Source organism: Choloepus didactylus, chromosome Y (genome assembly GCF_015220235.1).
Source record: "Choloepus didactylus isolate mChoDid1 chromosome Y, mChoDid1.pri, whole genome shotgun sequence".
Lineage (NCBI taxonomy): Eukaryota > Metazoa > Chordata > Mammalia > Pilosa > Megalonychidae > Choloepus > Choloepus didactylus.
The window spans coordinates 32,894,672-32,920,826 of record NC_051335.1 but is presented as its reverse complement, the minus strand read 5'-3'; the positions used below and the strand labels follow the sequence as shown (position 1 = coordinate 32,920,826).

General features: G+C 44.2%; 2 protein-coding genes across 2 annotated transcripts in view; one reads left to right on the top strand and one right to left on the bottom strand.

Annotated features, from left to right (window-relative positions):
- SEPTIN6 (septin 6) overlaps nucleotides 1–26,155 on the bottom strand; it is a 101,028-nt gene that overhangs the window by 54,878 nt on the left and 19,995 nt on the right. The window contains 2 exon segments of the mRNA XM_037822724.1: nucleotides 6,094–6,289; nucleotides 16,049–16,163. Of these exon segments, the coding sequence (XP_037678652.1) occupies nucleotides 6,094–6,289; nucleotides 16,049–16,163 (311 nt within the window).
- Nucleotides 6,917–7,817, top strand: LOC119523969 (DNA-3-methyladenine glycosylase-like). Its single transcript, XM_037822678.1, is given in 2 exon segments — nucleotides 6,917–7,402; nucleotides 7,404–7,817. Coding segments are annotated over 2 exon segments (900 nt in total).

Here is a 26,155-nt window from a genome sequence, read left to right as displayed (position 1 = left end):
ACTTCCCTCAAGCCTCACGAAAACTTATTCATGACCTCCTCACTCCTGTAAGATGGTCTTACCTCCTACTTTACCAACAAAACTGAGGCCACCTGGTTCATACCACCTCAACATCCTGCTTCACTTCCTGCCTTCTAAAGAACTAACCTGTACCTGTTTCCCACTATTCTCTGAAGATGAGAAGTTCCTCATCCTGTTCAAGGTCCATAGCCCCTTTTGCACTTGATCCCACCATTCCCATGTTCTTTGGAGACCTTGTTTCACCTATCATCTCCTCACCTCCTACTCTTTCCTCTCAACCTATAAGCATGCTTATCTTCCCCTGTCTCAAAAAACAGATCTCTCCTTAACCCAATCCTCCTCAGCCACACATTTCTCCCCAGATACTGCCCTATATTTTCCCTTTTCTTAGCAGTCAGGTTTCTCCTCTGCACCTAGCACAGGGCCTGGCATATAATAGGTACTCAATAAGTAGTTAACGGGTAGATGGAAATTTCTTGAAAGAATAATCCACTCAGGTATTTTTAAATTTCTCATTAGCTCCTCACCCATTGTAGGCTGCTTGCTACCCACACCAGCATCCTAGTTAACACATACAATGAATACTCTTTGTTTTGAATGGTGAAAACTTAGAGGTATTCTATTTTATTTTTCCCACCAATGTACATTTCATTCATTCATTCCACATGTCCTGGTTTGCTAATGCTGCAGAATGCAAAACACCAGAGATGGATAGGCTTTTATAAAAAGGGGGGTTATTTGGCTATACAGTTACAGTCTTAAGGCCATAAAGTGTCCAAGGTAACACATCAGTAATCAGGTACCTTCACTGGAGGATGGCAAATGGCGTCCGGAAAACCTCTGTTAGCTGGGAAGGCACGTGGCTGGCATCTGCTCCAAAGTTCTGGTTTCAAAATGGCTTTCTCCCAGGACATTCCTCTCTAGCAAGCTTGCTCCTCTTCAAAACGTCACTCACAGCTGCACTCCGTCCAGTCTCTTTGAGTCAGCATGTTTTATATGGCTCCACTGATCAAGGCCCACCCTGAATGGGTGGGGCCACACCTCCATGGGAGTATCCCACCAAAGTCACCACCCACAGCTGAGTGGGGCACATTCCAAGCAAATCTAACCAGCACCAAAACGTCTGTCCCACAAGACCACAAAGATAATGGCATTTGGGGGACACAATACATTCAAACCGGCACACCACACATTAGTATCGAATACCCATTATATACCAGTTGGCTAACTTGTACTCATCCGTCAAAACTTCAAGACTTAGCTCAGCCTTTCCTGATCACCTGCTCTCCTCTCTCAGCAACCTCCACACTATACTTCCACGACCAGGCTTGGCCAGTTGCTACCCTTCCTGTTCCCACCATCCCCCACCACATATCTCTCCTACTGCATTTACCACATTAAGCAGAATTTGTATTCTTATTTGTCCCCTCCACTGAGCTGTGAGCTCCTTAAGTAGAGACTGTGCCTTATTTCTTAGTATCTCTGGCACACCCAGTATACCTGGTACACAGTAGACATTTAATATTTTATAAACGGAACTAAATCCCCTAAATCAATTTGATTACTAAATTTTGTGGACTCTCTCTCTCACATCTACCCCTTCCTCTTTATCTTTGCAGCTTCTGCTCCTGTTCAAGCCCTCATCATCAAGCCCATCCTCAGAAAGGCTGTGCCTGACCCTGTTGTCTCCCTCTAGACACTGTCTTTTCTTTTTCCCAGCTCAAACAAGCTTCTTAAAAGAGCAGTTTATGCCCACTTTATCTGCTTCCTTTTTCAAAACTTCCTTCTTTTTACTTTACTTTTAATTATACAAGCAATACATGTACATATTCTCCTCTCCTCAGAGGCAGCCGTTATTTTCAGTGTGTTGACTATCCTTCCAGAATTTTACTATGTGTTGATATACATAAATAGAGAGACAAAAACGTTTGTTGTTTTATCGGGAGTGTGGATTTACACAAATGGCATCATGATCTATGTATCATTCTGCAACTTCCTTTTTCCACCTAACAACATGTCCTGGAGATCTATTCATAAGAGTACATACAGATCTACCTCATTCTTTTTAACTGCCAAATACAATTTCATGGTATGACTGTACCACAGTTAATTTAATTCTTCCATTGAGAGAAATTTAGATTGTTAAAAATGTTTTATCTGATAATCAATAGTGCAGTGAACATCTTTTCTGTATGCTTCTTCATTAATACATGCACTTATTGCTCTAGACTATATACCTAAAAGTGGAACTGCTGAGTCGTAAGACATTCACATTTAAAACAGATACTGTCAAATTTGCCCTAAAAAAATTGGTATCAATTTATATCCCTGCCAACATGAATGAAATTACCTAATATACCATCTTTTATTTTTGGCAACTATGATTAAAAATGTTTTATTGTTTAATTTTGCATTTCCCAAATTACTGGTGAAGTTGAATGTGCATCATTTCATATGCTGACTGGCCATGTAAATTTCCCCTTCTGTCAATTACCTGCTTATTTCTCATTGAATGGTAGAAGCTCCTTTTACTTTTTAGAAAAATCTTTTATCTGTTATCTAGGTTGCAAATACTTTTTTCCCCATCTGCAACTTGTTTTTGTTTTGTTCATGGTATCTTTCAATAAGCAAAGTTGTCATTTTATTTTAATGAATTTAAATTTTTTCTTGTATGATTTTTGGATTTCATGTCATAATAAGAAAAGCCTCTTCTACCACCAAGGTTATAAAAATAGTCTCCTATATTTTCTCTTTATATTTTTATAGTTTGTTTTTAATCCAACTGGAACTTATTTTTGTGAATGCTGTTTGTGTGAGAGGGTCTCCTTATTTTTTTTCCCAAATGGATGGCCAATTTTCCCAGCATTATTTCTTCAGGAATCCATTCTTTCTCTGCTGATTTACATATGCTAAGTTTCCATATAAACATGAATCTGATCCTGGATTCACTTTTCTGTTCTTTTGCACTTTTTGCTATTCTGATGCCTTTAATTACTTACCTCCTATCTCCTTAACTCAGCCATGTTAGCAATCTAGCTTCTACCTACTATTCCCATGAAATTACTATAACATTATGCCTAATGTCCAACCTAATACTGCCAAACACAATAGATTATATTTTGGTTCTTATCTTTCTGGTCACCATTTATTGTTCCCTCCTTTATGCTACATGATACAACTCTCTCTTGATTCTTCTACCAATAAAATAATGATCATAATATCTTCTATTTGGAAGTTAGTCTGTGCCAGGCATCACTCTAAGCATTTCAGATACCATACATGTCAAAGTATGCCTCACAACAACCCTCTAAGATGGGTTTTATTTTTATCATCATTCCCTATTTACAGGTGAGAGAACTAAGGCCCAGAGAACTTAAGAAACTTACCCAAGGCCCCTGGGCTAATAAGTGGAGAGATGGGATTTGAACCCAGGTCTGTCTGAGACCAAAGCCTAAATTCCTAAGCACTCCTCCTCACCAGCCTATCCTTCTCAGGCTCCATCTTAGGTGTCTTCTTTTCCAGCATCCTTTATGCAGTGGATTTCGCCAGGATGTGGCCTTAGTCACTGTTTTTTATGGTTTACACAAGCAGCCTGGGTAAAGCAGGACACTCTGATGTCCTGTTTCAATGTGGATGTATTGGCACACCAATGTCAAAATGGCCCTGTGAGCATGTGAAAAACACTGCTTTTTATTAGAGACCTCTGGAGCTTACTCCACCTGTGCTCCCCGGCCCAGTTTTCAGGAAGACTTTTCATTTCTACTTATTTGAGTTTGTACTAGTTTTTTTTTTATGAGTATGCAACACATTTATAATTAGGAAAATCAATGAGGATATTTTAAAAATATAGTACAATTAGATTAGCCTCTAAGGAGCACTATCATTTCAGTCTTCCCAACCATATCATCATCAAAAGGTTTTCCAGTGTTAGATATGTTGAAAGTATGCTACTGAAAGAACTGCGAGAAATTTGATTCAGGATTTCCTGAGCAATATGCAGCTGAGAATAAGCACTCATAATAGTGGCCCAAACTTCCTCGCTCCCCAGAGTTTAATTTATTCTAAACCAAACAAGGTTAACACAATAAGTAAGCCTACAAAAAGCAGAGGGGTTCTTCTTCTAGAACCCAAACAGAAAACAGAATTCATTCAGTTCAATTATTTAAAAACTAATTACATTTATTCATTACAAGGAACTGAGTATGCATGTTGTAACGTTGGGGGTGAAACAGGAGAACTTGAGATACAGATAATCTAAGAAGTGAGAGAATCCTTAAAGGACGAGCAAATACTTTGCTCAGAATGATGACTATCCCTTGTGACACGAGCAAGTGTGATAACCATATGACTGACTCCTGGTTAAATGTGGTGTGACTGCCTGATGGTGCTTGACCCCCACCCTATCCCTGAGCCTCTAACCCTTATCACATCTTCATCTCCGAGTCACTTTGCACCACATTCTCAAACCCGAACAGTCTCTCTTGGTTCTCCTTCTCCTCTCAGTTTATTCCTATTCACTCTCTAGCTCACTCTTTTCAGGATGTCTTTTCTTCCATCTGTTTACTTAGCATCCCAAGGCTTTTTGTATTTAGCCCAGAGTTCTTTTCACCCTACTCTGATCCACGGGCGACCTTACATGCTTCCATGGTTGAAACCTATCACCTATACTCTGATAATTCAAATCTCTATTTCTAGCCTAGACTTCTTCTGACCCCCCAGCTCTGTATATTCAACTGCCTACCACTGAAGGTCATCATTTATATAGAATGTTCCACAGACAGCTCAAACTCAACATGTCCCAATGCTCATCACTGAAAACCTGCTACTCTTATATTACCTCTCACTGAATGCCACCACCATTTGTCTACTCTGTGAAACCAGAAATTTAGGCTTCATTCTAGATTCTTCTTTTGTCTTCATGCCCCACACCAAGTCTCTACCAAGTCCTGTTGATTCTATCTACTCAATATTTATCAAATCTATTTCCTCTTCCCTATCTCAGTACCAATTTTACAGCTTGCCTCGATCTAATTGGTCCAATAGTCCCCTAACTGGTCTACCTGCTTTTCTAGTCTATTTCCATATTATTCCAAAATACCTTTCTCAAAGGCAATCAGATCACATCATCCTATTTCTTAAAACCTTCCAACTGCTTCATATTAGCACCTTATATAAATCCTTCCATGATCTGGCTCCTGCTTACCTTTACAGGCTCTTCTCCCCCTATTTTCCCCCTAGCTCACTCCAAGTTCTAGCCCAGGGGCAGATCAAAGTTTTGTGAGGCATTGGGTTTATACAATTTGAAGCGTCCTCCAAGAAGAATAATATATTATGACTAAAAATTAGTTACAGGGCCTTGGAAAGAGGCCTGTGCAAGTAAGGGCCCTGAAGCGTAAGGCTTCATTAGCTTCACAGTAACTCCTCCGCTAGCCTCACCAAAAAGAGCAAGCTGCAGTTCTTTAGAACATATGATAATCTTTCAAAACTCTTTGCTTTTGTACAACCAGCCATGTCTGCTTGGAATGCCTTTCCCTCCATCACCTTGTCTGTCTGGCAAAATAGTTCATCCTTTAAGAGCTAGCTCAGGGGTCACCTCCTCTGGAAAGGCTTCCCTGACCTCTCCACATGAATTGACTGTTCTCTCCTTTGTGTTCTCACTGTAACTTGTTCTTTACACAATATATCACAATGTAAGGAATTATCTGCTTAAAACCAGTCTTCCCCGTGAGTGCCTCAAGGTCAGAGAGTAAGTCATTCATTTCTAGATTGTCAGAGCATGGCAGCATCTGACACAAGGTAGGAGCTCAATTAATGTTTGCTGAATTGAAATTGAAAGGCCACCCATGTATACGTGAAAGACACCCTTCTTTTGGCCAAGTGTGTAGAGTAGAATGTTGCTGTTGACAGGGACCCTGGGTGGGGGCAGTGCTTGTGAGGTAACTGCTGCCTGTCCATGCCATTTTGAGAAGAGGTACAGGCTGGATCCTGACATCAGTGGTCTTTTCAAGATCCCCATTGTGAGCCTCTCCCTGTGGCCCACCACTAGCCCTCCCACCCCACTGCCTTCCTTACCTGTCCTCCTTGTTGATCTGACCCCCAAAGCCCACAGTGCTAACAATTGTGAGCTTTAGACCCACATTGCTCTCTTGGAGGTCATAGGCATTGGACTGGAGCTGGACACCTGGTTGTGTGTGGGTAGCTGGCTCCCCCTCGAACTTGGTGTTGAACAGAGTGTCCATGAGGGTTGACTGGCCCAAACCTGTCTCTCCTGTAAAGCAAAAGGATAAATTATGGTCCATTCATACAATGACTATGCAGCCATTACAAATCATGTTCTGGGTGCATATTTTTTGACATAGAAAAATGTGCAAGATAAAACACTAAATGGAAATCATATAGAATGATATGTATTGCATGATCTCAGTTAAGTGAAAAAGGCTGAAAGGAACTGCACCAGCATATTAACAGTAGTTATGTCAGGAAAGTGGAATTGTGGTCATCTTCCTAGCATTCTTCATATACTTGTGTGTTATTTGAAAATTTTACCATGAGTATGCATTGCTTTCATAGTCAGAAAAAAAATGTTACAGGCAGTGATGGAGACTTATAGTTATGCCTAGAAAAAGACTTGAAGAAAATACAATACACTACAATCAATGGTCATCTCTGGGTGTGGGATTATGTTAAGACTTTCATTTCTTTCTTTATGCTTTTCTGTATTTTCTGAATTTTCTATAAGGAACATGCATACTTTTCATAGTCAAACTCAAAAGGCTATTGGCGGCTTCATCCCCGCCCCAGGCGGCACTTCCGGGACCGGCTGCGGGGTCGAGTTCGCGGGGCGCCCCGCGCTGCAAGTCCTCGCCTACCCCGCGGCCCCGCTGGAGCCCTTGCGATGCCGGCCCACAGCTCCGCCCAGGTTTCCCGCAGCATAGAGCAAAAAAAGCAGCGACTGTCGGAGGCCGAGAGGAGTCAGAGACCGCCAGGCACAGCCGGACGCCGCCAGCCACCCACCCTCATCCCCGCCCCCGCCAAGGAGCCCCACGCGGAGCTGCCGGCGACCCCGGGCCCCCAGCGCAGCGTCTACTTTTCAGGGCCACAGACGCCCCTTGCCCGCCTGGGGCTGGAGTTTTTCGACCAGCCAGCGGTCCCCCTGGCTCAGGCGCTCCCGGGACAGGTGCTGGCCCGGTGGCTCGCTGACGGCAGGGAGATCCGCGGCCGCATCGTGGAGACCGAGGCACAGCTGGGCCCGCAGGACGACGCGGCCCACTCGAGGGGTGGCCGGCAGACCCTGCGCGACCGCGGCATGTTCATGAAGCCGGGGACGCTGTACGTGTACGTCATCTACGGCATGTACTTCTGCATGAACATCTCTAGTCGGTGGGGACGGGGCGTGTGTTCTCCTACGCGCACTGGAGCTCTTGGGGGGTCTGGAGGCCATGCGTCAGCTCCGGGGTGCCCTCCGGGGAGGCGCGGCCGGCCAAGCCCTCAAGGACCGTGAGCTCTGCAGCGGCCCCTCCAAGCTGTGCCAGGCTCTGGCCATCGACAAGAGCTTCGACCAGTGGGACCTGGCCCAGGACCAGGCCGTGTGGCTGGAGCGGAGCCCCCTGGGGTCCGGCGGGCAGGCCGTAGTGACCCCCGCCCGGGTGGGCATCGGCCCTGCTGGGGAGTGGGCCCGGAAGCCCCTGCGCTTCTATTTCCAGTGCAGCCCCTGGGTCAGCCGGCGTGCTGGACAAGACAGCCGAGCACGACGCGAGAGCCTGAGTGACGCTTTTAATTGTTTAAAAAGCAAATAAACATTTTATTTCTAGAAAGTGTCAAAAAAAAAAAAAAAAAAGGCTATTGGCAGGGCTTGGCTATTAATTAGCCCTGGGAAATGAGTCTCTAGATTAAAAATACTTTTTGCACCACCCCCCAAATCAAAAGGCTATTTTAAATTTAAAAACAAAAGGACAGTGGTCCTTTGTCAAACAAATATCCGTCCTTCCCTGACAGACCCAGAGAGCTCTGCAAATGCCCTGGATGTGTTTCCCACTGGGGAGGCTGTGTAGACCCTTCGCTCCTCCTCCCTGTCCCGTTGAGCTTTCAGTGAGACCATTTTTCACTCTGGGGAGAGAACTTAATGCATCACAAGCTATTCTTCACCTTGAATTTCAAATAAACCAGCCATTTGTTTGTTTAACTAACAGACTCCTGGATACTAATAAATTAAACCATTGGAATTTCAAAAGTCTCAAATTGCACACTAGGGAGTTGAGTGGGGAAAGGGCTGTGGATTGCCGGTGAAGGATTTGTTGGGGGTGGGGGGGGGGTAATATTCCTGGGATCCTGAAGGATAACTAGCCACTTTCAGAAGCCAGTAATCTTCAGAGAAGAGAGACATCACAAGAAGTCACAAGTTCAATTTAGGCGAGAATCTGAAATAAGGCCATGAGTTGGGTTGGGCACTAGAAGCGCTTGCAATCTCCATGTATCCAGATGGCATTTGGCCCCCTACCCCACCCCAACTGATTCAGGAATACCAGATTTAGTAGTTAATTAACCCTGGACTGTCCTTTGAATACATAGGCTACTTACCACTCTGCTATAATAGCCCCTCTTGTCTCCTTCCCCTCTCCCCAGCCTGTGAGGTATGAGTGTTGGCCTGTCTTCACAGTAGGAGTGGGTTTGTGTTGGGCAGACCCTGGCAAATCCTGGCCTGGCAAATTCCCCCTTATGACTGACAGCGTACATTTGCAAGGTGGCCCCGGGCTAGCACTGGAGTTGCACAATGTGTAAACCCAAATAATCCCTCTCCCCTCCACCTTCTGCCCTGGGTGTGTCTAGCTTTGCACCCCCCACCACTCTTTTATACCAAATCATGAGCTATGAATGCAGGAGTTGCTTTTTAAAATATCTGTCCATGATGAGAGCTTTCTGCAGGTAGAGAGAGGTGAAGGAGGGAGAGAGGGAACAAGGAGAATATTCAATTCTGACTGGCTACCCAGCCCCCAGTCCAATTTCAAAGCCAAGTCTGACTAATGTGGTCAACTGCCAGAATGAAGAGAAATGGCTTCTCTCACAGATCAGGTTTCCAGCCAGGGTCTGCTATACCCATTAGCAGCAAAGACTCTCCAAGAAGAGGCCCTGTTTTCCTCCTTGAAGGAGCAGGAAGTATCTGGACCCCAAGGAAAATTTGGTGAGGTGGGCCCTTTACAAGGGGGAAGTGGCAGACTTGGTCAAGCAGCAGAATCTATCATCCTCTTATCTGCCCCCTCTTCACCCCCACTCTCCACTTCCCCCTGTCCCACCTGAAGTGGGTGTGTGTGCAGCTCTGCTGCTAAGTAGTCTAAGCTACTCTGAGGTGGGAACACAGGGTAGCTCCCTCTTCCTAACTCACCTCCCCTCAGGGTGCTGAGGTTCCAGCTACATTTTTTAGCCCATTTTTGTATGTGCCTAAAGAATTTTCCATGTGCATCCCTTCCCTCCCCCCCCCCATCTGTTCTTTGAGCTCCTCTGGTGAATGCCCACAGCAACAGGGGAGGGTGGGCCCTGTCTCCCCAGCACCTAGAACTGATTCCCTGGTTCCTTGATCCCAGGAGCTCCCAGAAAGGAGAGGAAGCAGGGGGTGGGGCATCTTTCTCTACTTCCAAGAGGGCCTAGCCCGAGGTTCACACAGACAACCTCAGAAGCCCTACTACTGAGTGAGGGACCCACCCTGTTTGCACAGCGGAAGAAATGGACACCCAGGGCCAGGCAGGGCTGGGTTGAGCAGGGCAGGGAGAAGCAGCAGGGAAAATGACCACGCAAATGCCTATCAGCACAAAGGTGCTGTGGAAATTAGGGGCCCAATGATTAATGCCTAGAAGAAAAGAACCTGCGGGTGTCTAGGGAATCTGATGAATGCAAGGTTAGAGGAGGGCAGAAAATAGAGGGAGCACATCCTGTGGCTATGGAGTGCTCCCGTTGCAGTTTTCCATCAGCGTGAAGGCCTGAGGGAAAGAGGGGCAGGGAGGGCTTACTCTCAATGGCCGGCACAGACCCAGCCTCCGTCGAGGATGCTGTCCCCCTCCCATGGCCATCCTAGTATTGGGGGGGGGGGAGCGGAGGACCCACATATGGTCCATACCCACAGCCTGAGATCAGATTAGCAGATTCCAAACCCCTGCAGGAAGGTGGGGATGTAGCAATTAGATTCACAGGAAACCTGAGGAGTCTCAAAGGGCCAATTTCTCTTCCACCCCAGCTCTCCTAGAGCTCCTTATGGTGAGCAATGGAGTTTCTTAACCCTTTTTAACTTGTGCTCCACCAGCCAAGAGGATTTCCTCTCACGTTGCTTTATGGAGATAGCATTCTGAAAACAATAGGCTTTTCAATAATTTAAATGTAAAGCATGTAATATGAAATATGCTTTCTCAAACTGGACTTCCCAGGGTAGTCAGATGTCAACCGCCCCATCCTGAGGTAACAAACACTGTACTTAAGAAAAGCTCAGCTCTTTTCCTCGTTTGCTGTCTCTATCTGCATCCCCTGGCACCTCATACAATTAAGTCCTTGCAAGTAATGAAATGAAGAGTCCTAGCCAGGTTATCACTAAATTACTGTCTGACCTGAGCCAAGGTCTATCCCCTCTCAGAGTCCCAGTCTGTTCCCATAAAACAAGAGGGAAGGAGTAATAACAATAGCTGTTGTTTATGGAGCACTTACTATCTGCCAGACATTGCTGTGAATACTTTACAGGCATTTTCTTCTTTATTCCCCTCAACAAGCCTGTAAGGCAGATACTACTTACTATTTTTCCTCAATTTACAGATAGGTTATCCAAGCCACTTACTAGCTGTGAGAACTTGAACCGGACGCTCAGCCTCTCTACACCTTACCTTCCTCATCTATCAAATGAGGAGGAAGTAACTGGTGTATGGCCACAAACTATTAAGTGGCAGAGCCAGCATTTGGATCCAGGCAATCTGACCCCGGAGCCCATGCTTTTACCAATGTTCTAGTGCTCTCCATAGGGATGATACAGCTGTTCATTCAGTCATTCAACAAATAAGTTACAAAGCCTCTAATGGGAGCCAGACACTGTTACAGATGACAAGGATACAGTAATGAACCAGACAGTCAAAATCCCTGTTCTCATGGAGTTCATGGTCACATGGAGTTCAAACCTCTTCCAGCTCTGAATGTTGGAATAACCAAGAGAAGTGACTCTAAGTTCAACAGGAAAATGTCCAAAAGGAAACATGCCTGGAACTCCAGTTGGCCAAGGGAGCCTATGGACAGGGACAAGGTCATGCCTGGCTCTGTGACTTTACCCTCTTCTCCTTCCTGATCTTGCTGGCAGCCGATGGTACACTGAAGCTGGCTCATACTGGTTCATGCATCTCTTCAAAGTTCACATTCAGCGACTTCGTGTCTGCGGTCGCGGTTACTGCTTCTGAGGGGGAGGGGCGGCCGGTAGCGGAGCCCTCAGCTCTCGGGGCTGCTTAAAGGGTACCGGCGGCGGGGGCTCTTTCCCGGAGGCGAGGGCGAGGCGGAGGACTTGGCCAGGTCCTCGGCGGGAGGCGTGCAAGGTGTGGAGGGCGGCGATAAGGACAAGACACTCTTCATCCAGTAGGAGTATGCGCCAAAGAGGCTTTATTCAGGGGTGATCACAGGTTAAATAGGCTGGTAAGAAGGGCAGGGCTGGAAAGGAGGTGAAGTAGCCTTAAATGGCAATACTGAAGGGAAAGGGGCTAGGATTGGTTCTGAGAGGACGCAGGAGCCGTTGCAGCGGGCGGGAGTTGTTCTGGCCACGGTGCATGCGCGCTGGCAGTGGCAGGAGTTGCCTTGGCACAGGGGAGTGTACGGGCAAGATAAGGAAGTGGGGAAAGGGCGGTTGGGAGAAAGGCAAGCCTCCCCTGCCAGTGGCATTTTGGGTGAGGAAAAGGGAGCTGCCTTGACCTCGCTCCCCAGGCTCGGGGGGGCTGCAGAGGGCACTAAACGCCCGTACCCACTACCCTCCCCAGGGGGTGATATCAGGTCCCCTGGCCCAGGCCTGGTAAGTCGAGGTACAAGCTCAGTCACCCGCAGTGTCAGTAGCTTAAAATCAGCTAGGGTGAGAGGAATTACGCCACAGAAACCGGCCAATGAAACAAACCATGGCTATATTTTTCTCCTGAGAGCCAACTGTTAACCACTGACAGCATACCACTGCTGGCAGCCTGTCTCCCCAAAACAAGGGGATGAAACCATTGCTCTCTGACGTTGATAGAATTCTAGCTGTCCTTTCCCCTCCTCCTATAGTGAGCCTTAATCCTGCTTCTCTTGTGTGTGTTTTTTCCCCAAGTTCACCAAAGCCCAGTTGAGCCTGGAATCTTGAGCAGCTTCAAAGTAAATATTATCATTATGACCCTCTGTGCTCCTCACAGGCATTACTGTTGCTGGCATATCTGGAAGGATGAGTCTTTTTTGGGCTTTTTTCCAGGAGTGGAAAGCAACAGGCCCTAGACCATTTGCCCTGCTAGCTCCAGTGGTTCCTCTGAGGCCTCCTGGAGTAGATCCAGGATCATGGGATCCTTGCAATTTCCAAAGCTAAAGGATTAGTGTACTCATTTTATGGTGGGGGAACCTCACCCTACTCAGTAATTACTGTCAAATCTAGATTATCTGTTGGAGAGGAGTCACAATATGCTCATGCCCATATACCTAGCCCTCTAAATAATAGTAGTAATAATTATAAGATATGTACAATTTATTGGTACCCTTACATATTGTGCTGGCTTGAATCTGTTATGTACCCCAGAAAAGCCATGCTCTTTTAATCTAGTCTTTTGGGGGTAGACCTACTGTTGATGGGACCTTTTGAATAGGTTGTTTCCACGGAGATGTGTCCCCACCTACTCAAAGTGGGTCTTAATCCTTTACTGGAGTCCTTTAAGAGAGCTCACAGAGAGATCGAGCTCAGAGAAGCTAAGATACGTAATCCAGAGTTTGCCCCTGGGAGAAGCTAAGAGAGAAGCTAAGACAGAAGCCCAGAAACTAAACCTGGGAGAAGACCAGCAGACTCCAGCCATGTGCCTTTCATGTGACAGAGGAACACCAGATGCCATTAGCCTTTCTTCAGAGAAGGTATTGTCCTGTTGATTCCTTAATTGGGACATTTTCATGGCCCAATTAATTTGTGAATTAATAAAACCTCATTTTAAAAGTCAATCAATTTCTGGTATATTGCATTTCGACAGCTTTAGCAAACTGGAACACATATAAAGCTGGCTCTGGATTTATCAATATTCTCCCTCTCTCTCAATCTCAGCATGCATACTTACACACAGGATTCTCACTCTGCTGGGCTTGGGCTTACAAATACTGGCCTAGCACCAAGGTAAACAATAATGTGACAAAAATATCCTAGGTCTCCATTAAAAGTCAAAGCTAATTCTCCCATAATTTTACACTCAAAGTGCCCTATCAGGAAATACCTTTGGGGAACATATCCTGTGCTTAAACAGAACCTTTTTATATCACTCATTAAGAGAATAACTCTGATAGTAATGTACAGGCAGTAGGTATGAAAGTATGGGTGCTGAAAATTCTGCAAGATAAATGATCATCTTCAGCAGCCAAGCTATGAACCCGTCGCCAAATCAGTGCCAGGATCCAGCTTCATAGCTGGGCTGAGATTGCAGCCTGAGAGCCACCCCAGGCAGCCCATGACCTTGGCCCAAATTGTGGGTTTTCCGAGCAATGACAGGTTTGCGAGTACAACAAGAGACCAGGATGCCTGATTTTTAGGCTTTTTGGTTCAGGGATGAGGAATGAAATTAACTCCATCCAAGCTGGTCTACCCAATGGCTACACCTGTAGGTCTAAGAGAGAAGCTACTAGAGAAGCCATTTCCTAAAATGTGACAACTGGGGAAAGAAAAAGAGGGTGCGACTCCTTGGGAGTGAGAGGGCCTCCTTTCTACCCTTCCCCACTTGGATTGCTGTCCTGGGCAGTTTGGCTGTTCCACCCTAACAGCTGTACTCTGAAGCAGCTGTAGCTGTATAATGTCTAGATGGGAACTAGAGGACAGAGGTTTGCTATTTCCCCACCCATTTTCCCTTGAGCATGGCTGTTCCTTCCTCCAAGCCCCCAGGGAAGCCTGTGATTCACCTGTCAAATTACCCTACACTTACTTCCACCCTCAGAGAGCCACTCTGATTTAGGCAGGCTCCCTCCAAAAGCTTTACTAGCTCACCCAATTGCGCTTGGGTGAAATGTTGTTTAGGTTGGGTCTGTTATTTCACTTCTCATCTCCTCAACTTCAGTACAGGTCATACGGAGCTCTGGGAAGAATGCCAAGGGAATCCAACACGTTTGTGCTGGAATTTTGTGGCAATTAAATATTATGTGAAAAGGGTTGGCTGTCAGCTGAAGATTGGAAGTCTTGTTAGTTAAACAGATATTTGGCAGTGTTAATATTGGTTGATCTTGATATTGATTACCATACCCTATATTTATTTTGTATCCCTATCCTAAAAGCAACTAATTATAACCACGAGCAGACTTGGAAGAGTTAAGAGCCTAGGTCTGGATTCTAAAGTACATGATGTGTGATTCTGTACATATTTTAATCTCACCGATTCCAATGCTGGTGAGTGGGAGTGAGTAATTTACTAGTGAGTAAGCCTAGCTGACTGCCTGCCATCCATATTTAGAAGTGGCTTTGTTGTTTTCTACTTGGCTTTAGTGTGCAGTGATTCTCCTACAGAAAATGACCTGGAAAAGAGTGCTGGGGATGGATGAGTTCAAGAAAATGAATGACCTTAGTGAGAAAACAGAATTTTACGTTAAAGAGCAAAATACTAACATCAGTAGTGGTTCATATCTACATCATGAATGAGTCTCTTGTGCGTTCCATACAGAAATAAGAAAAGGCAATTAGCCAAAGTGTTTAAGTGCTCCAACTAGTGTGAAAACTGACTTTATTATGGTAGTTATGCAATTATTAAAGTTCAGAAGGGGGTCACTGAGAGTTTACAGGTATGCATTATTGCACTGTAGGGTGAAAATCATACACCGTAATTGTGTTTGCAAATTTGGGATTCTGAAGGTCTGAGGAGAGATTCTTGAAGAACATCAAGGAACTATTGTCCCTCATGTTTGTTTGGTTGGTGCTTGCTGGTTTCCAAAGCGCTTTCGTGGTCTCAAGAGATATTACTGGTGGCATTTAGAGAAGCAATGGGAGGGCTAAGGGGTCAGCCAGACCTGGGCCCCCATCATGGATCTGCCACTTATTCTGTGTTGCCTCAGGTTGCCTCCCTTACCCTCCCCAAGTCTCTGGGTCTCGATCTGTTCCATGAAGATACAAATGATGCTTGCACTGCTCACTTCACAGAGTCGTAGTAGGGTCCAAAAGAGCTTATATGGGAAAGCATTTGAGAAGTACAATGAGGGGTTAATGCCTTCAATCATTTCACACAAACTTGATTGAACTCTTTTTGTGCTATGATTAGCACTGGGGACACAGAGGTGATGAAGATGTAGTTCCCAAACTTGAGACTAAATGTCTGGGCAGAGATATATTTAAGAGAAATAAAAGAACTTTGCATACAGTTGTGTGGTCCTCACACTTGAATTAAAACTGTACCAAAAATAGCAGGGCTGCAGAGGAAACAGACAGACCCAACCTACTGCCCACAGCTGGTGGGCAGGCATCTTCTCTTGGCCATAACCTCCCTCCCAATTTTGCCTTGGCTCCCGTTTTCTGCAGTCAAAATGAACTTGATGACAGTAGCTGAGCCAGCCAGCTCCCTCTCAAAATTTCCACTGGGTGTCATAGAACTCAGTTTCCCTCAAGGTATAACCACTCATTCTGATCTGGTCAGGGAAAAATATTAACCACAGTTGGCCATTTACAAAAACTAAGCTGAAGGACAAAAAAAGAAGTGCATGTGGGGGTTGGGGGGGCACTCTTGCAAATAAATCAGAATGACACACTATTTAACCAATTACCTGCAAAGCCACATCCAGCCATTAAGGATCCATATTCTGTAATAGAATTTCCTGCTATGGAAATACTCACCCACGCACAGGATGTTGAAGCAGAAGCCTTGGCTGACCGATTTATTCACCAGCTGGTCGGGCAAGCTGTCAAATCCCACGTGTCCAGCCAGGGGGACAGTTCGGCAACCTTCACCCTAATTTGGAAGAGGAGGGAGGGGAGAACATAAAAATGTGCTTAAAAGCAATCTGGGTCTCGCTTCTCCATCCAGATGCTCTCCATCCTAGGAAGTAACATCCACCCCAGCCTAGTGTGTCATCTCTTCCTTCAGCTACTTCCCACTCCAAAGCAAATTAGCACATCACCTTGGAGATCATAGCATCATGGGTACAGGTATCATCAAGACTTAATAATGATTGTCACCATAGTTCCAGACAGAGCAAACTACACAGGGGGCACTTAAGGGCAGGAAGGGTAGACTCAGGGGATGAGAGGCTGGCAGCAGAGACTTGCAGACTTGGCTTAAATCTTGACACAATCACAAGCAGGGCAACCTCTCTGAGAGTTAGCATCCCTCCACATCTATCATACGAGATAACATTACTACCTTTCTTAGGGGTGATTGGAAGACTCAAATGTGCTAAAATATGTAACAAGCATAGCACAGTGCCTGGTACTTGCATAGGTGTTCAGTAGCTATTACAAAAAGACCTTAGAAAGCAATTAATCCTCTCTCTAGGACATTTTGGGGATCTACAAAGGTGGCACAGTGTAAAGGATAAGAACATAAGCTTGGAAATCAAGCAGGTCTGAGTTAGAGTCCCACCTTCGCCACCTTCTGGCTGTGTGACCTTGGACAAGTTACTTTAATTCTCAAAGCTTCCCTGTCTGGAAAATTGGGAAATCACTGTTACTACTTCTTAGGACTGGTGTGAGGATTATATGGGATAATGCTCCTCAAGCACTTAGCATGGTGCCTAGTATATAGTAAACATTCAGTCCACAGGACCTGCTGTTATTATTGCACTGTGAAGTTATCCTCCCACTCAGATCCCGAAATTGACACGTTATGACATGGGATGCTCATGGCTCCCTCTAACTAGAGGGAGTTGCCTCCATACTTCCCTGGGTTCCCTTGATTCCACAGGGGTCAGCCAAGCTACTCCCAGCCCTGGAAAGCACAGCCTTTACTCATTAATGGCTTTACATAACAGGGAGAGCTTCAAACTGGGGCAGGCTTCCACAGAATCAGGGGCAAGGACAAAAGGGGCCTGCATGCACTCAAGAAATGTGCCAACTGTCAACCGCCACAGGGGAGGGGAAAGGAAAGGAGAGGGAAGCTGGAAAGAGGAGGTAGACAAGAGAAGTGGGGTATGTAAGGAGTCAGAGTTTCTGTTGGGTGGGGTGGCACCAAGATTTCCATAACCAGAAAGGTGCCAAGAGTAATCCAAGAAGTGCATGGTTAGTGCCAGGAGGCCTGGACCAACATTCCAGGCTGTGCTAATAGGCAACCCATGCTGGGCTGGACCTGCTTTTAGACTAGGTCCATAGTAAAGGGTACACTGTCACACTGAAAGGTCTGGGAAAGGATGGCAGGGGAGCACCTCAGCAGCCAACATTGTCAGAACTGGTTCCCAGACAGCCCCTTCACCCAGCTTGAGATCCCACACCCACCGTCATCACTGGACCCTCCAAGAGTGACAGGGCTAGGGCCAGTGACTGCCATCTGGCAAGTTCATTACCCTCACACATCTCACCCCATGCACTCCCAGTGGAGCATTCCTGACAGATGGCCAATATGTCATCATTCAGTCAGGGCTGGAGTATTCTGTGCCCCGGAGGGGTACCAGAAGACAGCTGAACTTCATGAGTGGCTCATATCACACAGGGCTTTGTTCTACAGCCACCCCCTCCCCCAACCCCTCCCCCATTTCCCCTTCTTTTTATGAAAGCAAATCAAGTAAGATGTTTGGTTCTTGGTTCTCAACGCTGCAGAGGAGACAGGAACTTAAAAGCCAATATGCTTTCTCAGTGGAGCTTCCTACGCAGCAGGCATCGGAATATGAGATGGACTCAGAGTTGAGTTTTCCCGAGTCATATTTTATCGCCCCTGGCTGCCTCTTCCTGTCTCCAAATTCAGCACCATGAAACTTCCAGTGCCCCAAAGCCTCTGGTACAAGTGCCAAAAAGGAGAGGAAAGGGGACTTGCCAACTGAAGACAGTGGAGGGCAGCGGAGAGACCACCACATCTTATTCTTACAAGATTTACTTCATGATCGAAAACATACCAAGTAAAGCACCTCCCAAGTGGAAAATAATATTAGCCCTAAAGAGCAAAAGAGAGCATACTCTCTTCCCTAGGCAATTTGGTTTGAGGGATTTGGGGTGCTTAGAGCAGGGAGGGCCATAATACAGTGTTTTAAAAAAATACCAGCTATAGGGTACTTGACCAATTGGAGGAAGGAGAGACTAGGGGCAAGGAGACATATTGGGAGATGGCTCCCATAATCTTGAACTAGCAGAATGATATCCAGTCACTGTGACAAATAAATGCTGGTTGAAGTGAACTGATCTGACATGATCTGGCTCTCCTAAAGGGAGGAACAGATTGGCAAGACATCCTAAAAAAGAAATGGGACCCAGTGAGTCATTGGGTAGAGGGCATAAGGGAACAATCCAAGCTGACTACAAGGTTCTGAGCCTGGGAGCTTGGATGGATGGCACCATGGCCCAAAAGAGGAAAGACAGGAAATGGAGCTTTTAAGTTTACCAGGGAAGTCGAGGAGATTGGTTCACTTTTAGTAACAGCCTAACAGCTATTACTAAAAAATTTACATTTATTAGATTTTTTTTATTTATAAAAGGAATCAATGTTACTGTAAAAATTTTGGAACGTATGAAAAACTATAAAGGAGAAAATAAAAATCACTCATAATATCACTCTCCAGAAATAATTACTGTTAATATTTATATCATTTCTCTCCAGTTTGCATACTTTTTTACAAAATAAGGATAATCCTGTATATGCCTTTTCATAACCTGAATTTACACTTTGTAGAGTGTGAATGTTTTCTTGACTAATTAAGTATACTTCTAAAATGTTATTTTTCATTGTTCAACTGTATACGTGTATCATGTAGGTATAAATGAGTTACCTATTCATGTCTTTGCCCATTTTTAAAAACAGGTGTTTGTCTTTTTCTTCTGGATTTGCAAAAGCATTTTGTATATTGAGGAAAATAGAGTAGTTTCTAATTTACAGTGAGATATCCAGGAGAAGAAGCAATCCAATAAGTAGTTAGAAATATGGGGTTGTAGTGCAGGGAGAATTCAAAACTGAGATGAAAATTTAGGGGTGAAAGGAATGAAACTGGATGCAGTCTCCAAGAGACAGTGTAGGGAGAGAAGAATCAAAGACTTGGTAAAGGAAATGTCCATAAGTAACGAATGGGAAGATGAAGGAGATTCTGCCAAGAGAGGAAAATGATCAAAAAAGTAGAAGACTAGCTAAGCCAACTTAGCAGGTGATCTCACTGCCCTCCCCACTACGTGGGACCTGACACCCAGGGGTGTAAATCTCCCTGGCAATGCAGGATATAACTCCCAGGGATGAATCTGGACCTGGCATCGTGGGATTGAGAACATCTTCTTGACCAAAAGGGGGATGCAAAATGAAACGAAATAAAGCTTCAGTGGCTGAGAGATTTCAAATGGAGTAGAGAGATCACTCTGGTGGACATTCTTATGCACTATATAGATAACCCTCTTTAGGTTTCAATGTATTGGAATAGCTAGAAGTAAATACCCGAAACTATCAAACTCCAACCCAGTAGCCTTGATTCTTGAAGATGATTGTATAACAACGTAGCTTACAAGGGGTGACAGTGTGATTGTGAAAACCTTGTGGCTCGCACTCCCTTTATCCAGTGTATGGATGGATGAGTAAAAAAATGGGGACAAAAACTAAATGAAAAATAGGGTGGGATGGGGGGGGAAGATTTGGGTGTTGTTTTTTACTTTTTTTTCTTATTTTTATTCCTTCTGTGTAAGAAAAATGCTCAAAAACAGACTGGGGTGATGAATGCACAACTATAAGATGGTACTGCGAACAGGTGATTGTACACCATGGATGATTCTATGGTATGTGAATATATCTCAGTAAAACTGACTTCAATTAAAAAAAAAGTAGAAGACACAATAGTTTTCAATCACTGAAGGTCAAGGGAGCAATGAAGAATTACAAAGAAACGGCCACTGACTTGGATTTAGTGAAGGTCATTAGTGTTTTTTAGAATCCTTATTTCCTCAGTATCTTTTATCCAGTGTCCAAGGCACTTAAATTCACTGAAGTGTTTGGGGACTAGGAGACATGGGTTCTGGTTAATTTGTTTTTCTTGCTAACCAAGATTTAAGCAGCAAACTTGTCTCAATCCTGGCTGCTGAGACAGCTTCAAAAATGTCTTTGTATAGTTCCTGCTTTAGGAAATCCTGTCTAATGAGGCACTAATCACTCTTGCTTTGATGAATCTTATAACATGTCAAGGTCATCACTATGAATTCCAACCCTCATTGTTCAGAGCTAAAGATGTAGAAGTAACAAGGACGGGACATTGGACTAAACGTACACTAAGCCCAGGACAGCCCACGGAAGTTTCTTTCCTCCTTCCTCACTCTCATATCTTATCTTCTAGTTTCTCCTTAAAGTGGCCTGATTAATTGAAGCCCTGATTACTTTGATTGCAGTTAATTGGATGCTCCCTGGGCTACAATGGGCACAAGAGGAAATGGAACTGATAACCTGGGCTTAGCATGTCTAACACTAAAACTTCAAGTTGCCATCTTAAGTGACAAGTGGTGTTCAAGTCTTGAACTGAGATGCTAGAAGGGCTACACTCACCAAAAAGTTAAATCGCACATCTGTAACCCTGAATCCTTCTCTAGGAAACTATTCTACAGAAACTTGTATTCCTGTACAAAGAACTATATACAAGGAAATTCATTACTGCATTGTTTACAATCCTGAAAAACTAGGAACAACCTAAATATCCAACAACAGGAAAATATTAAAATTACGGTACATGCATTTTCTGGAATATTCAGCAGCAATTAAGAAAAGAATGCAGTAGGTTTATAGATACTGACATGAATATCTCCAACACATATTATATTGTGGGAAAAAAGAAGTTATAGATTTGTATACACACTATGAGCCCACATATCAAAAAAGCCCTATATATGTGTATTTGCATATAAATGTATATGGGAGCATTTTTAGAAAGGGGACTTGAAAGACACCCTCAAACCAAGAATTGTGGCTGCATCAGGGTAGGAGAATGAAAATAGAGGCTTAGTCAGTCAGAGAGTAGTCAGTATGCTTCTGTATTGTTTGATTCTTTTATAGCATGAACGTATTCACATATTGCCTGTGTAATCTGATAACATTTTTAATATAAGAAAAGAGAGTTCTCAGTCAGCTTTGCAGCAGGGGTAATTAGGATGCAGAGAGTCTGAGAAGAGCTAAAAGGCAGGCAAAATGAAAGAGTGCTCCTGAGAATTGGGAGAGCCACCACTCCCCTCCCCAATTACATTTCCTGTTTTCTCCTCATCTGCAGTCACCTGCAGTTTTCAAATACGTTATACCACATTTCATATCACAGGCAGAAACACTGCGCTCTTTCTCTTCCATATCCTCCCCTGAGGACACACCAATTTCATTTTTTAATTGAATATTCGTGAGGTTCATGTTATGAATAATGCATTATGGCCGTTCCAGCTGTGAATCTTTCTCCCACTGCTGTTATTCCAAAAGTAAAGAGCCCCATATGCACCCAAGTAAGCAACCCCTGCTTCTCCATTCTCCCCACCTCCCACCCCTCTTCCAGTCGTTGTGATTTAGTAAGCAAGCAGTTTTTGAGGCCTCTGGGAACTGAAGGGGCATTCGTCAATTGAGAATTTCCCGCCTATGTTTAAAAACTAGGGTGGTTAAGTTAGTAGCTGGCATTCTGCAGGACGGGACCAAAACAAAATGTTTGGAACTCACATTTCTCCTCTGGCCTTTTGGAAGTAGGATTCTCCTCAGCGGCCTCATTAGTCACTTACTGGTGGGCCCAAGGTCTCACACCCTTCCTTACTCCATCTCCATCCCCAGCCCTGAAGACTGAGCTCTGGATAGACTCTGCAAACTTTCAGAACTTTCAAAATCAATTAATCAGTTCCATGATATATGATGGAATGATATTAAGCATCTGATCAAAATGCTTTCTAAGAATATGGGAGAGGCGGGGCAAGATGGCAGACTGGTGAGCTGTATGTTTTAGTTACTCCTCCAGGAAAGTAGGTAGAAAGCCAGAACTGCGTGGACTGGACACCACAGAGCAATCTGACTTTGGGCATACTTCATACAACACTTAGGAAAACGTGGAACTGCTGACATCAGCGAAATCTGTAAGTTTTTGCGGCCAGGGGACCCCTGCCCCTCCCTGCCAGGCTCAGTCCCAGGGGAGGAGGGGCTGTCAGCTCCGGGAAGGAGAAGGGAGAACTGCAGTGGCAGCTCTTATCGGAAACTCATTCTACTGATTCAAACTCCAACCATAGATAGACTGAGACCAGACACCAGAGAATCTGAGAGCAGCCAGCCCAGCAGAGAGGAGACAGGCATAGAAAAAAAACAACACAAAAAAACTCCAAAATAAAAGCGGAGGATTTTTGGAGTTCTGGTGAACATAGAAAGGGGAAGGGCCCTGAGGCGCATATGCAAATCCCGAAGAAAAGCTGATCTCTCTGCCCTGTGGACCTTTCCTTAATGGCCGTGGTTGCTTTGTCTCTTAGCATTTCAATAACCCATTAGATCTCTGAGGAGGGCCCGTTTTTATTTTGTTTGTTTGTTTATTTGTTTGTTTAATCCTTTTTTCTTTTTCTAAAACAATTACTCCAAGAAGCCCAATACAGAAAGCTTCAAAGACTTGCTATTTGGGCAGGTCAAGTCAAGAGCAGAACTAGGAGAGCTCTGAGACAAAACGCAATAATCCAGTGGCTGAGAATATTCACTAAACACCACAACTTCCCAAGGAAAGGGGGGTGTCTGGTCACAGCCATCATCCTGGTGGACAGGAAACACTCCTGCCCATCGCCAGCCCCATAGCCCAGAACTGCCCCAGACAACCCAGTGTGACGGAAGTGCTTCAAATAACAGGCACACACCACAAAACTGGGCGTGGATATTAGCCTTCCCTGCAACCTCAGCTGATTGTCCCAGAGTTGGGAAGGTAGAGCAGTGTGAATTAACAAAGCCCCATTCAGCCATCATTTCAGCAGACTGGGAGCCTCCCTACACAGCCCAGCAGCCCAGAACTGCCCTGGGGGGACGGCACTCACCTGTGACATAGCACAGTCATTCCTCAACAGAGGACCCGGGGTGCACAGCCTGGAAGAGGGGCCCACTTGCAAGTCTCAGGAGCCATACACCAATACCAAGGACTTGTGGGTCAGTGGCAGAGACAAACTGTGGCGGGACTGAACTGAAGGATTCGACTATTGCAGCAGCTTTAAAACTCTAGGATCACCAGGGAGATTTGATTGTTAGAGCCACCCCCCGCTCCACGACTGCCCAGAAACATGCCCCATATACAGGGCAGGCAACACCAACTACACACGCAAGCTTGGTACATCAATTGGACCCCACAAGACTCACTCCCCCACTTACCAAAAAGGCTAAGCAGGGGAGAACTGGCTTGTGGAGAACAGGTGGCTCGTGGACGCCACCTGCTGGTTAGTTAGAGAAAGTGTACTCCACGAAGCTGTAGATCTGATAAATTAGGGATAAGGACTTCAATTGGTCTACAAATCCTAAAAGAACCCTATCAAGTTCAGCAAATGCCACGAGGCCAAAAACAACAGAAAATTATAAAGCATATGAAAAAACCAGACGATATGGATAACCCAAGCCCAAACACCCAAATCAAAAGACCAGAAGAGACACAGCACCTAGAGCAGCTACTCAAAGAACTAAAGATGAACAGTGACACCATAGTACGGGAGATAAAGGAAATCAAGAAGACCCTAGAAGAGCATAAAGAAGACATTGCAAGACTAAATAAAAAAATGGATGATCTTATGGAAATTAAAGAAACTGTTGACCAAATTAAAAAGATTCTGGACACTCATAGTACAAGACTAGAGGAAGTTGAACAACGAATCAGTGACCTTGAAGATGACAGAATGGAAAATGAAAGCATAAAAGAAAGAATGGGGAAAAAAATTGAAAAAATTGAAATGGACCTCAGGGATATGATAGATAATATGAAACGTCCAAATATAAGACTCATCGGTGTCCCAGAAGGGGAAGAAAAGGGTAAAGGTCTAGGAAGAGTATTCAAAGAAATTGTTGGGGAAAACTTCCCAAATCTTCTAAACAACATAAATACACAAATCATAAATGCTCAGCAATCTCCAAATAGAATAAATCCAAATAAACCCACTCCGAGACATATACTGATCACACTATCAAACACAGAAGAGAAGGAGCAAGTTCTAAAAGCAGCAAGAGAAAAGCAATTCACCACATACAAAGGAACCAGCATAAGACTAAGTAGTGACTACTCAGCAGCCACCATGGAGGCAAGAAGGCAGTGGCATGATATATTTAAAATTCTGAGTGAGAAAAATTTCCAGCCAAGAATACTTTATCCAGCAAAGCTCTCCTTCAAATTTGAGGGAGAGCTTAAATTTTTCACAGACAAACAAACACAGAGAATTTGCTAACAAGAGACCTGCCCTACTGGAGATACTCAAGGGAGCCCTACAAACAGAGAAACAAAGAAAGGACAGAGAGACTTGGAGAAAGGTTCAGTACTAAAGAGATTCGGTATGGGTACAATAAAGGATATTAATAGACAGAGGGGAAAAATATGACAAACATAAACCAAAGGATAAGATGGCTGATTCAAGAAATGCCTTCACGGTTATAACGTTGAATGTAAATGGATTAAACTCCCCAATTAAAAGATATAGATTCACAGAATGGATCAAAAAAATGAACCATCAATATGTTGCATACAAGAGACTCATCTTAGACACAGGGACACAAAGAAACTGAAAGTGAAAGGATGGTAAAAAATATTTCATGCAAGCTACAGCCAAAAGAAAGCAGGTGTAGCAATATTAATCTCAGATAAAATAGAATTCAAATGCAGGGATGTTTTGAGAGACAAAGAAGGCCACTACGTACTAATACAAGGGGCAATTCAGCAAGAAGAAATAACAATCGTAAATGTCTATGCACCCAATCAAGGTGCCACAAAATACATGAGAGAAACACTGGCAAAACTAAAGGAAGCAATTGATGTTTCCACAATAACTGTGGGAGACTTCAACACATCACTCTCTCCTATAGATAGATCAACCAGACAGAAGACCAATAGGAAATTGAAAACCTAAACAATCTGATAAATGAATTAGATTAACAGACATATACAGGACATTACATCCCAAATCACCAGGATACACATACTTTTCTAGTGCTCATGGAACTTTCTCCAGAATAGATCATATGCTGGGACAGAAAACAAGCCTCAATAAATTTAAAAAGATTGAAATTATTCAAAGCACATTCTCTGACCACAATGGAATACAATTAGAAGTCAATAACCATCAGAGACTTAGAAAATTCACAAATACCTGGAGGTTAAACAACACACTCCTAAACAATCAGTGGGTTAAAGAAGAAATAGCAAGAGAAATTGCTAAATATATAGAGATGAATGAAAATGAGAACACAACATACCAAAACCTATGGATGCAGCAAAAGCAGTGCTAAGGGGGAAATTTATAGCAGTAAATGCATATATTAAAAAGGAAGAAAGAGCCAAAATCAAAGAACTAATGGATCAACTGAAGAAGCTAGAAAATGAACAGCAAACCAATCCTAAACCAAGTACAAGAAAAGAAGTAACAAGGATTAAAGCAGAAATAAATGACATAGAGAACAAAAAAACAATAGAGAGGATAAATATCACCAAAAGTTGGTTCTTTGAGAAGATCAACAAGATTGACAAGCCCCTAGCTAGACTGACAAAATCAAAAAGAGAGAAGACCCATATAAACAAAATAATGAATGAAAAAGGTGACATAACTGCAGATCCTGAAGAAATTAAAGAAAGTATAAGAGGATACTATGAACAACTGTATGGC